Source organism: Halyomorpha halys, unplaced genomic scaffold (assembly GCF_000696795.3).
Source record: "Halyomorpha halys isolate HHAL.00 unplaced genomic scaffold, Hhal_1.1 Scaffold64.1, whole genome shotgun sequence".
Taxonomy (NCBI): domain Eukaryota; kingdom Metazoa; phylum Arthropoda; class Insecta; order Hemiptera; family Pentatomidae; genus Halyomorpha; species Halyomorpha halys.
In genome coordinates, this window is record NW_027116348.1 from 1,339,864 (window position 1) to 1,353,257 (window position 13,394).

At 29.9% G+C, this 13,394-nt stretch overlaps 1 protein-coding gene across 2 annotated transcripts in view; it reads left to right on the top strand.

The window, feature by feature from the left end:
* The window catches only part of LOC106692638 (glutamate receptor ionotropic, NMDA 3A), a 553,673-nt gene that overhangs the window by 313,677 nt on the left and 226,602 nt on the right, over positions 1-13,394 (top strand). For both annotated transcript variants that reach the window (XM_067053147.1, XM_067053148.1), the window contains exons 9-11: positions 1,212-1,310; positions 2,218-2,368; positions 12,833-12,985. In XM_067053147.1, coding sequence (XP_066909248.1) covers positions 1,212-1,310; positions 2,218-2,368; positions 12,833-12,985 — 403 coding nt within the window. The remainder of the gene's footprint in view (positions 1-1,211; positions 1,311-2,217; positions 2,369-12,832; positions 12,986-13,394) is intronic.

Genomic DNA, 13,394 nt, shown 5'->3' on the forward strand with positions numbered 1-13,394 from the left:
CATAACGCTCATAAAATAAACGTTAATAATTCAAACTGTCTTTAATGGCAAATTGTTTTTCATGTTTTAAATTTGTTCCTTCCAAAAAGCCTCTTTCTTTTAAAATCTTTTTTGATTGATGATAAAATAAATATTCCATGTTACCAGTTGTTACACTACATAATTTAGTTCTTTATATTTATTAATTTCAAATTTTGGTGAGTTACACATCCACAAATTTGCAAATTAGTGTTTATACACAATTTTTACGTCTCAATGCATCAATTCATGTTTATAAGGGAAGGAGGAATGATATCTGGTTCGAGCTAGTTCGGTTACATATGAAACATTATGGTCTTTATGTATGCATTTATTTGTGACAAATTAAGGAGCATTGAGGGTTTTAGGAAGGATTTTGGAATGTAAGAAACAAGCATTCCTTAAGTTTTAAATTTGTTCCTTTCAAAAAGCCTTTTTCTTTTAATTAATATTGTTAAAAACATTTTCTGCAATTCAGAAGATTACGATCTTAATAGATATAAAGTATATTGAGAAAGAATTACATAATTTATTAATTATCATCTAAACTACTAATTAACATTAAGTAATCTTAATTAATGATTTTCCGTGTAACATAATCTTTTGAAAGTATAAATAAAAAATTAATAAATTGGACTCTTAGTCCAGTAGATATTAGTGCAAATACTAATAGGTAAAGTATTGACCAAATAATCATCTAATAGAAAATATCTTTCATGTAAATTATTTTATTCAAGGATTTCTAATTAATCAGAATCATTTGTGGATATAAATAAATTTAAAAAAAAATTAATGATTGCGATCATTCGTAGAAAAAAAATTATGATCTAAATTAATTTTCAGACCATTAATATAAACCTAACTAATGCCGCTTTATATATGAATACCTGTTGATGATACCTTTATAAATATTGATGAATCCTTCATAAATGAGAAAATATTGATGAGAACACGTTGTTTTCACCAAAACGAAGCTCATGAATAAAACAGTTGTAAATTGTTAACGTAGCTTTGTGACCATTGATGTGTTCTGTAATTCATTTTCGCTTCTGAAACGAAATAAACCCTCGTTAAGTATTCAACTCATAGCTGTCACGGTCTTTGTTCAAATATTTATGTTTTGGATTTTCTGGTAGTATCGATCAAAGTTTTGTTTTCATTCATTTTTATTTATTTATTTATTTTCTTTTTAGAGTCATCCCAACTATCTGATAACTGGAAACAGGTGGGGGAAATAATTGGATGCTGTGACCTCAGGCTGGAGAGGATTATATGGCCTGGTGGCAACATAGGTAAGGTGGTTATTCCAAACTAACATTTGATATTAAATTTATTTATTAATTTATTGTAACCATAATTATACTTGATTGTATTATTTTATTTTATATATATATATACTATCTATTCGTTAATACTCAAAAATGAAAAAAAAAAAAACACACTGCTGGAAGGTAAAAATATGGTTTGTTTAATAAAATATATATATTTCTTAGACAGTAATATGCAACGATGCCTTAATTTCATATAATGTCACTTGACGATCTTGCATGTGTGGAATTCTTCGTGGATAGAACGTTTGTCACGATTGAATTCGTTATAGCAGTATTTTACATTGTTGTAGCACCATCCTACAACAATGTAAAATACTGCTTAATCACCGTGTAAAGAATTAAGTGCATCGATGCATTCTAGTCTTGATAATCCATGTCGAAGTTTATGAAAAGTATCGCACGAAACTTTTTAGGAGTTATTTCAACTGTTATTTTTCATGATGTTTTTGGGTTTTAAAACATTTATAATACTAATTACTCAAAGTGTATGTGTATATAATCAGTACAGTCGGCTTAAAAATAAATGCAGTCGTCTATGATAGTATATTTCGAAGTTGAGTTCGTAATTTTTTTCCGCATAAAGGGATTCCTGAATCTTTGATTAGTTGAAAAATGCTTCTGGGTTGATACATTTCGTAAGTTTACTAATTTTTCCATAATATCAGTTAGTTGATTATATCTTAAATATTTTGATGGATATTTTCTCTATTTGGCATTTAAACGGTCAAACTGTTTCAGAAAAGATTGTTGTATTTTATGTGATCATCATCATAACGATTCTCCCTAATGTGTAGAATATTTACAAAATGGAACAAAAAATATTTAGCTTAAACTGTTATATATACTCCAAAAAGAATTTTTTTTGCAGGTGGTCCGTGCGGCGGGTCCCGAACGGTTCTCAAAGTTGTCACAGCGATTTCCGCTCCCTTCGTCATGGTATCGGAGAGTGCACGTGGATTGGAAGGAGGGTGCCTTAGGGGATTTCCTTGCGACGTTGTCCATGACAATGGAGGAGCCAGGTAAGAAATAATCAATATATAAAATATCAAATGTAAAACGAGTGAATGTAAAAACCTAATTTGTGGAGGTCAATCATTTGACTGGAAGAAACATGAATAATTCATGTATTGTAAATAAATTCATACAAAAACATCCAAAAATTCAATATTGATTTATTAAGAATTAAAAGTAAAGGAAGTATAAGTTAATTATGAAGATAATTTTTCTTTATTGTAAATTATTCCTTTCATTAACATAAATATGACTAGGTTATAAAAGCCTACATAAAGTCAATTATCAAGGTCTAATGATTATAGGAGTTAGGTTAAATTAAAAATAGAGGTAGAATTAACAAATAATTGTTTCATATATAAAATAAAAAAATCCTGACCATCCAGACCTCAATGACCTCATGGATTCTGAAACAAACAAGTTTTTTCACCAGATTATTATGTTTATAACAAAAAAAAATTCATACGATCAAGAGGTACAGGTTTTGTTATTCCCAAATATCAAATTTGGCTATTAGATAACTGGTAAGACAAAAAATCCAATACTTCGTGTTATTCAGGAAAAATCTCCATTACGAAATCAATCACGATAGGTGTAAGATTCAAATTAATTCTTGCAATACATATGATATAAAAGTAATAAAGATATTAAAGTAAATTTTCAAGAAGAGGCGATCTGTCTGAAATACCATCTTGCGGAAAAAATATAATTATTAATTGGGTAAGAGTGTTTTGATATATATTTATTAATTGGTTTATATCTTGTACAATTTTATAAAGAACATTCTTGCTATCCCTTCGTTCACACTAAAAGTTAATTCACAAAATAAAAAAAATAAATTAATGTAAATTAATAAAAATAGAACAGGTGATTGGTAGGTAGGAACTTGGTACAATTCAGTTAAATAAATGAAGGAAAAGTAAATTAACAAAACACGTCTCCATAATGGTTTAATTTGGTTAGTGAAGAGGAACAAAATAAAATTCAATTCCTAAATAAATTGAATGGAATTAAAAATAGATTTTTTATTCTGTTCACTTGGTTCACCTAAGAATTACAACAGTATTTGTCTGGCTATATTAAATGATATTGAACAAAATTATATAAAACTATGATAATGATAATATACATAAAATATGAAAAAAATATATATACTTATAGAAACTCTTTGAAACGTTTTCTCCTTTATTATAAGAATATATATATAACAAAGAAAAATTACCTGTTAGTGTATACCCCCCCTACCAAGATATCCTGCCTGAATGCCTGTTACGCTACCGATAATAATAGTCACTCCGTCCTTGAAATTCTCCCGTCATTATCCAATATCTCATGGCGTTTATTTTTTTTTCATTAGCATTTTAGTCTACATTTCTTATTCACAAGGATTGTTAACTGATCTGACCTCCATATTATTATTTGTTTTGTATGATGAGATGGATGGCATAACCCCCAAATATATATAATATCCTTCAAAATTGAAGCCTAACAGACCACGCCCACGGAAGGAAAGTTTATGTTTAGGTTAATAGTAATTACCGCGTCACATACAATTTTATTAACTTTTTTTTCTAGTTGTATTATCTACACTGCTTTCAAGATCTTCTACAATCCTGGCTTGTGTTTTAGCGAGCTTCGATATTAATCCACTACGTGCGGGCATTGTATTATTTTCTATTGACGGAATAACATAAACGAAGCAAATGTTGCATTTTAATTTATAATGCCATAGTAGTAAATTGAACTTCTTAGAATACCCTAAATTTAGTTACTAGCTGTCAGAAATAAATAAAAACAAAATGCCAATGTCTTCGAACAAGTTACTTTAAAACCAAGTACATATTTTTAAAAGGCATTATGTTTTTATTTCATAAATATCACGCAGACATTTTTCGGGTTGAATGTTTGAATTGACAACTCAATATCTTTTTTTTTTCAATTTGAGAGGCTTAAAAATATTTTGCTCCTTCGCAACCAAAATAGGGAATGTTTGTATTCATTCAAAATTCGTGTACTCAAGATTTAAAATTCATGAGGTTGGGGTGAAACATGTACAGGCTTTCCTGAAACGCAAAGCATGAAGCTGCTTCCCTTCTTACTAACAAGTCCAGTTTGGTTGCGATTAGAAGAGCTAAGTTCCTTTGTAAATCAAATTTTAATACGAATCCCTATTAAACACATTTTTTATCAAGCACTTCCTGAGAACAAAAATTGCCAAAAAAATAATTATGTTAAATAGATTTTCGCGTACATAGTGTGGAAAATAAAAAATAAAAAGCGTTTTAAAATCTTTTTCATTCCGGAAATTGAATTCTAAAAAGAATTTTTTCTTTTCGATTTTTCTAACCGTTAACATATTTTTGATTATAACCTTTATACTGGGATTTTCGTGTAAATAACAGTTATAAAACATCTACTTATTAGATGAGAAATGAAAAAAATATGATAAAAAATAAATTATTTTAATTACAATTCTTCATTGTATATGTTATTAATTTATTTTACGTTCTTTTTTTGTTTTCAAGTGATCATTCTGAAATCATAACCATATAGTTAATAGGTACGTTAAAAATGTGTTAGTTATTTTTTTAGATGCCATTCGTCCGACCTACGCATTCAGACTGTAACGGACCTCATTCATGACTTATAAACGGTTTTACAACACGCTACATGGCACATGACATTCCTGACGTAAATCGGCGTAGGCTGAAGAGGAGTTGGATGCGGGACCTCCTAGTGTAATAAAATAATTTATTAACGTAAGGACAATGCACCACTGGGTGCTATCTCCCTCATTCCATGCCTTGATAGAACATCTCATTTCCTAGTTGTAAAGTGCATTTATAGCTGCAAATAAAAACTTTTAAAGATAAATGAAAAGTTGATTTTTTAAAAGGTAAATTGATAATTGGTACTCTAAAAATTGAATAAATATTTTGTTTACAAAGTCATATGCTATTAGAAAACTTGTTCATGTATTTGATTCAATAAATGGAGTACATACTTATATTCAAGAAATGACACTCTTAAAGGAAAAATAAAAATCTTATTATATTTCATATTGGTATGATATTTTATATTAGCAATTTGAAATATATATATAGATATTCATACGAATCATTCATTCATCTTACTGAATTAATAGACATTTAATTAAGATAAAATAATTAAGATATATATTCATTAAAGATAAAATGAAAATTTTCAGCACTGAAGCAACATATACTATATAATTTATCAATTTAAATTGATAACGTCCTTTTCATAAATGCAATCGTAACTGCTTTTATGTAGCGTCTTATTTGGAAAAAGTAAATAAGCTTCTAAATTTCAATTAAGAACTTTCCTAAAAATTATCCTATAAAATATTAATTTAATAGGCGGCTCTATACTTCTAGAAATCAATATTGACAGGAAAGAGAGAAATTTCTTTATTAAAGGTGAAATAATTTATAAGTTCGTAGTATTGGGGCACTAAAAATTGCCGGAAAGTTCAGCTGAAACACGACTTGGCACTGAACCAAAAGGAGACAACTTTAAATTGAGGTTCAGTCCCAGGTTGGATTCAATTTGCTGAAGGAAACGAAAACAACCGGGTTAGTTGAGAGTTATCCTCCAGCAGATAGTAACCAGCATTACAAGCAAACTTTGTTGAACGTGCTAAGCTGGATATTCAACAAAGTGCGATCTTAAGAATTTCTATTACAAATAGCCCCATTAAGCTCTTAATAGAGCGCTTTATTCCATTTCGTAATAATTTAACTTCAATAATTGTTAAAAATTAAAAAAGTCCGACTGCGTAAATTACCATACCTTATACTCATATTTCTTCTCAGAGGCGGTATGATATTTCATATCTTCTTAAACTTATTATTGGATTGTTTGTGATGTCAGCTATAAAGAATAATGAAACTTTTTTTCAAAAATAATAAAATTTAGTTATTTGGAAGATTGTCAATTAAAACGGATAGATTTAGATCAATGCAATATAACATTGAACTAAGTAATTATTTAGCATTACCTATCAAAAATTATAATCTAGCGTTTCTTCTGTGAGACACGATGGGATCAATGTCATAACCAATTGGAGATCATAACAAAAAAAATTGTTTGAAGGCAATCCTTCCTTGCCGACCCGCCCCACTAAAACCCCGATTTAACGGCGAACCTGTATCTCTTTTGAAGCATTTATTTATGAGAAGAGGAAACTGGGTGAAACCTTCCATTCCCACCCTTCGTGGTAGTCTTACTTATGTTACCTTTGAAACAGAGACTGGTACGATGTACGAGCCTATGCACAATCTAGTAAGATCATGCCGTTTAGTAGCAAGCACCCAACTACTACACCAAGTTTCATTATTTTTTTTAGTTAACATCACTAACAATCAACATACATTTTTTAAAGAGATTTGCAATAATTAATAGAAATATAGTTATAAAGTGAGATTATTTTTGTAGTCGGATTTTTTTTTAATTAATATATTTTTAGTTACCTTTTTTAGTTTTTCATGTATTAGCATTTTATATAATTTATGAAATACGCAATGATTTCGGGACAATTACGATATGAGATATGATTTCTTAAAATTTAAAATTTCTTTGACTCGAGCAACCATTTCTAATTTAATTGAATAATTGCATACTAAGCATCATACTATGCACATGAATTGTCTTGAAATGAGCCGAACATAACTATATCTAAGGAATAGTGTTAAGTTCCTTACAATTGTTTGGAAATTTCAGAGTCAGAAGTTAGCACGGCTGTTAGATGACATTTAATTAAAAAATTTTATTAAATTTATGTTAGGAAGATACATGAAATTTGCCCAGGTCCAGAAGGAAAATAAATAATTATAAAAACTTAATCTAGAAAACGTAAAATGAGCATTGTGAAAAAAGAATCCTATTGAAGAACAAGCTAAGTGGAATAAAATCTTATATTAGAAAAGTTTGACAATGATCTTTTTGTTATTCATATTTGATTACCTTACCACTTAATTATCAACTTCTTAAGAGTGTTAAAATTTCCGGTTTAAAAACAAATTTAACTATATTCATTCCATGCACGAGGGAGTATTTAATATATTTTTCTAAGCAAAAATACCTTGCTTTTTAATTATATTATTCCTAACTTTCATGAGATATTATTTTTTTTAATAATCTAATTTAAAATGGAAAAACCTCTAAATTACCTAATCATTGTGGTTAAATAAAATATTTAAAAAGCTAAAACATTTTTCAAGGCCTTATTATGTAAGTTATATATAACATCTCAAGAGATCGAGAATCTTAATCTTAATTTAAAAGTTCTGAACTTATTTTATTTTATTATGACAAGAAAAATATTGGGAAAAAGATACAACAATTTTAAATGATACATTAAAAACTTAAGATATTGAAATATTAGACATAAATCATTTATTCTTTTAAAAATGTAAATACATTTTTGTCTGATTACAAACATAACAAAAATAATATCACTTACAGAAAAATGTATTTTTTTCACTTTTCATAATAACGGTATTCCTCGCATTACTTACAAGGAAAATTAGTTATAAGAAAAGATGGAAAAATACTGGAAAAACTTAATTTAAAAAGATTTTTTTTCACAGATCAGAAGAACGTTTTTAGACTTAGCGTAGAGAATATAAATGGTTAATGTCTATAAATAAATAAAATCCTTAACATAGGACTTTTTTTTAATTTAATATAATCTATAGATTTGGTTAGTCCGGTGTGTTGCTCAGTATATTTTTTTTAAAAATAGCTTAGTGTTAAATAAACAATTTAAACTTGAGTTGGTTGGAATTTAGAAGTTATCTTTTGACTGGTGCCCGGACGCTAAAATGACGAAATAAAACCGTGGAATTTTTAGACGAGAAATATACGAAACTTTTTAGAGCATTTAGCATCATACCGAAAAGTTGAAGAGAGTTTTTCACCAAGTTTGAAAACACCCTAGGGATTGAGGCAACAGGACTGTAGAAGTTGGGCGGTTCCCAACGGGAAGATTAATTTGTATTTCTCTTTTTAAAATATTTTTAAAAAATTGTTTTAGAGCTATTTACTTTAGGTAATTTTTTTTATATAATGTAGAAAACATATTATTATACAACTATTATGTTTAACGTTTAGACTATAGCATGGTCTAGGATTCAATTACCTCTTTTATATACGGTCACGCTTATATGTTATGTGCTTACTGGTCACATTATTTTTTTATTTATTTATAATTCGATATTATTGAAGCGAAATATTGTAAGGCTTGGTAGAACGAACTGACTTGGATTAGATGAAAAAATGTAACAACGTAAAGCAAATAGTTTTTGTTTATTCCTATTGTTAGTAATAAAATTGCTAAGATATTTTAAAATGCGGTCAACTACTGTGGGTTCTGGAGCCTTCCTGGGGCCCACTCAGCCTACTAAATTAGGTACACTTAATTGGGTAGAAATCTGGCGGTCGAGCATGATTCTGACCAAATCACCTCCCTGTGCAACCGTTGGTCTAGTAACAGTTGTTCCTTACAATGTACTGAACTCCTGACACTTCATGGGTTGTAGCGGTGTAGATTTTAATTTAATTAATATGCCACTTTAAGGAGCCTCTACATGTTGGCCAAGCCGTGGTGAACATAGACCTGCCCGAGCATGTGGATGGGTAGCTTGGATTGGTTGCTACGAGTTGGCCTAAGCTCGTTGCCGATCCGTCGAGATTCGATTTTTTGGACACAGATCACAGGGGGTTCGTGAGAGCGCTCGAGTAGCATCTCTACCATTGTTCTTTATTTAGTTGCAGCTAAGAGCTGTTAGAAGGTTAAAGACGGTTGTAGTTACTTTTTACAATAAGTTTTATTCTTAGTATTCTTAGTTATTTATATTTCATTTCATTTATCCTCCTTTCATTTTCTTTTCTTTTTTGTAATAAACATAATATAATCCCAGTGCAATGGCTGAAACCACTTCTACGTCCGCCATGCTTGCCTCTCTGAAAAACACTGACATGTGGATGGTCCGCTCTTTGTTTACCGAGCATTTGTACAAGCCTCTGATTCGTGGCGACCGGCCAACATGTGGATCCGCCTTTAAAAAATCGATTTTTCACGTTTTTAAGATTTTCTCCAAAACAGCTCGAAATATTTTGATTAAACTTGGTGAATCATTGAGAAATTAATTGGTTTTTAATATGAGATAGTTTTTATTCTCATAGACATAGAATAAAGGGCTTAAATACCGCATTAAAATAAAAAGAAATCTATAAAAGTACCTATATTTTTTTTAAATTGAAAAAATAAACAGTTTTCATTGTTAGCAATAACATACAAAATATTTATTCATTTTTAAAATAACTAAAGAATCGGAAGTATGTAATGTTGTTTTCGCTAAAGCTCTTGGGAGTTTTTAACTTTAGTGAATACATTTTTTCGATTTTCTCGAAAACCACTTCAATGATTTTAATTAAATTCTGTAGGTCAATGTACTATTTAATAATCTATCATACTAGTTCAGTCTTATTCTCATTGAAATAATTTAACAGGTCTTAAAAGCCAAATTATTAAAATGGCTTCTTCTATTCTAAAGTACATATATTTTTTTTTAATAATTAGCTGAGTGAAAAATAGATAATTATGAATTATGTAAAGATCTGACTAGTAACATAAGGAAATAAGAAAAAAAATGTTTTGTTTTTTCGTTTGAAAATGCATTTTCGAACTGAGAGTATTAACATAAATATATTATATTAACGATAATCTTTCTCTGACATGCCGATCTATTTTGAGATTTTTATTTATTTTTATCGAAAGACAACGTTTATGATAATTTCACGGTAGTTTCACTACTTCAGTAATTTTAGGTTTCTGGTAATTCAAATTTTAATTTTAATTTAAGTTGGTTTTAAACTAAACTAACTGATTAACCACCATTTTCAATGCAGTTCACTGAATAATAATAATAATGGAAAACATCAGAAATATAATTAATTAAAAAAAAGCACCAATTTTGTCTTAGTGAATTTTTAAGAGAAAATTAGAAAAAAAATGTCATATCTTCCGCATTGGAGCGCAAAATGTACTGCGTGGAAGTCTTCCTCGATGTTGAACAAGCTTTTGATCGAGTCTTGCATCCAGGTCTGCTCTTAAAACTTCGTCAATTCCTATCCCCTATATATTTCCTTTTAATCCTCTCCTACCTCTCTGAAAGATCCTTTAAAGTAAATTATAACCTCGCCTACTCATATCTCTTTACTCAGTCCGCTAGTGTTCCTCAAGGTAGTATCTTAGGCCCCATTCTTTAAACGGTTTATACAATTGATATCCCAACCCACAGTGCTAACAACATACGCTGATGACACATGTATACTTTCTGTAAACAACGACCCAACTAATGCGGATGAGTTTGTGCTGCGTTGAATCCCGTTCGTTGTAGATTTGACCCAAAACAGATATGTGTAACCCAGTAATTCTTAATTTCTCATCCTTAACAATCCCTGATAATCCTCCGAGGCGTCTGAAAAGAAGATGACCACGGGACCTTCTAAATTAAATTAATTTTTGAAGTACCTCCAATTAGTTGTTCCTTCCCAAGATTTTCAAGTGTAAATAAAACAAACAACATATTTACGTATTGTTTTTATTATTTGTACAGTTCTAAATGATATTAAATAAATAAATAAATTTAAAAAAAATTAATTTCACAAAAAAAATGTTTTTATTCTCGTCGCTGTGACATCCGGTAACCACATTTCTATAATAAAAGAAATCCATGCTTTTTCAATCAGGTCCAAACTTTTCTTTAAAAGATTGGTGACATGTGAAATGTGGAGTAAGACTATATGTCGTATCAAAACCGGTGACGTGTGAAATTTTCCTATTTTTCTTTTTAAACGGTGGAAATGCAGCTACAAATTTGAAAAGTTCACTCACCCAGAACTTTAATATTATCTCCAAATCTGAATACTTTTCTATTGTAAAAGGTTAAAATATGAAAAATAAATAAACAACAATTAAGCATAAAAACAATAAAACTTGAGCTGTGCCGGTGAAATCTTCCGTGATTAATAAGCTTGGATGCAGAGATGAGAAAAAATTAGCTATAGTAGAAAATAATAGCTGAAATTGCTATGGATGCAACCCTTACTCATGAATAAATCATTGATAATTAAATATCGTATCCATGACAACTTTATCTATTAGTTACTCCCTACTCTGCTTGGATGGACCTGGTTTTGCAACAAACGCGTCACTTTGAACACAATTTTCTAGGGGAAGGAACTGGTTCTGCTCCTTAGCACTTGGCAGCTTGGTGTGGAATATCGAGAAGATGAGGAAAATATAAAAAAAAATTTTTTTTTAGAAAAATGTGGATGGAGTTATTTTTGAGACTACACGCCTCAAATAATAACTTTTTTTATTTCATTGTACCTATTTATGAGCGTTTTAGTTGGCTGGATGATTTAAATCCATGAAATTATTCTTTGTATTTATCATTGAACAAACGGTTATGGGCAGTATGTACGTTTTGATAAACTGTTTTATTTTTGTATCTCTATCATACTCTTGAAAAGAGAAATATTAATAATTGAACTTTTCTGAAAACGTTTGTGATAGGATTCGGTCATTTTACCAATTGAAAGGTTCATTTGGAAAATCATTACGGAAATGTATTGCTACAATGAATAATATAAAACATATCTGTTTCAAAACGAGCTTGGGTTAATTTGAATTCAATGTAGGGTGGTAAACGAATGTAGTTTGATGCGTGCACCGCACCAATTTTTTTATGTTCTTATAGAAAATGTATCAATGAACTGAAGGGAAAATGTTATTAGTAATGTTTACGTCTCTTCGACAAATTTTAATCCTCATTTTCCCTATATACATTTATGTGGTTTTTGCTTATTACAATTTGCCACTATAACCTTTGGTAGTAGAGAACTTTCAATGGTGCTTTGGAAAAAGTGTTTCCAGAATCGCACCAATCATATTGCCTTAAGCGGAAGCTATTCCGAGTTTAACCCGGCGTTGGTCGTGTCCTTCCATGAGGTGCTATTGGTCGTGCTAGGAGATTTTGCTCGCACGTCTGTTTTCGGCTACTTTTTTAAATTCCTTACATTAATATTTATATTTGATACAAGTGCATATATGAATACTATCAACGCTTGGTCAAATCAAGGACAGAACAGGGAAAGATTCCGACCGATTAACATAGGTCGAAAAGACCTAAGAGAATGCCTTAAAAAAACAGTACAGAAAAGCACCTCGCACTACGTAAATGGTGACAGATTAATGGTTTTGACAATGATGTTACTCCTTCGTTCAATAGAAAAATTTCGTCAATATATTACCTTCAGGTTAAAAATTTTAATTTTTAAAATTAGATATCTCTCGTTCTTTTAAATCAATATATGAGCCTATCACCGATACTTTATTTTTTTATTATATCATTTTGAAAATATTTTTTTAATTTTCACAGATACACCGTAAAAGTCTCCTGTTGTTACGGCCTAGCTATGGATCTTCTAGAATCCGTGTCCCAGGAACTGGAGTTTGATTTTTACCTGTACATGGTCCCAGATTCAACTTTTGGAACAAGGAAAGTCAATCCCGACAACACAAAAGAAGTTAAGTAAGTGAATCATCATAAATTTCATTATTTCAGATTTTATGCTTCCCTAATGTTTGATGGTATATAATGGAGGAAACAAGTCTGTTCATGGAAGGTTTGACTCTAGACGACAATTACTTATATTTTTTTCATACCCTCCTGTAATGATATTAGTGGGTATTTGGTACGTACATATCTTTGATCCTATAGGAGGTATGCTATATGTATAGCTGGGTGTTAAGGGTACCTTGGATTGCCTTTTAGCATTTTGGAATTACTTATATCTGGTGCTGTTTCCTAGTATAAGAACTAGACTCGTTCAATTTTTCGGGAATATAGTTCGTTTATTTGAAAACAAAATAAATATTTATAAACAAAAAGGGGGAGAGAGAGAGAGAGAGAGAGAGAGAGAGAGAGAGAGAGAGAGAGA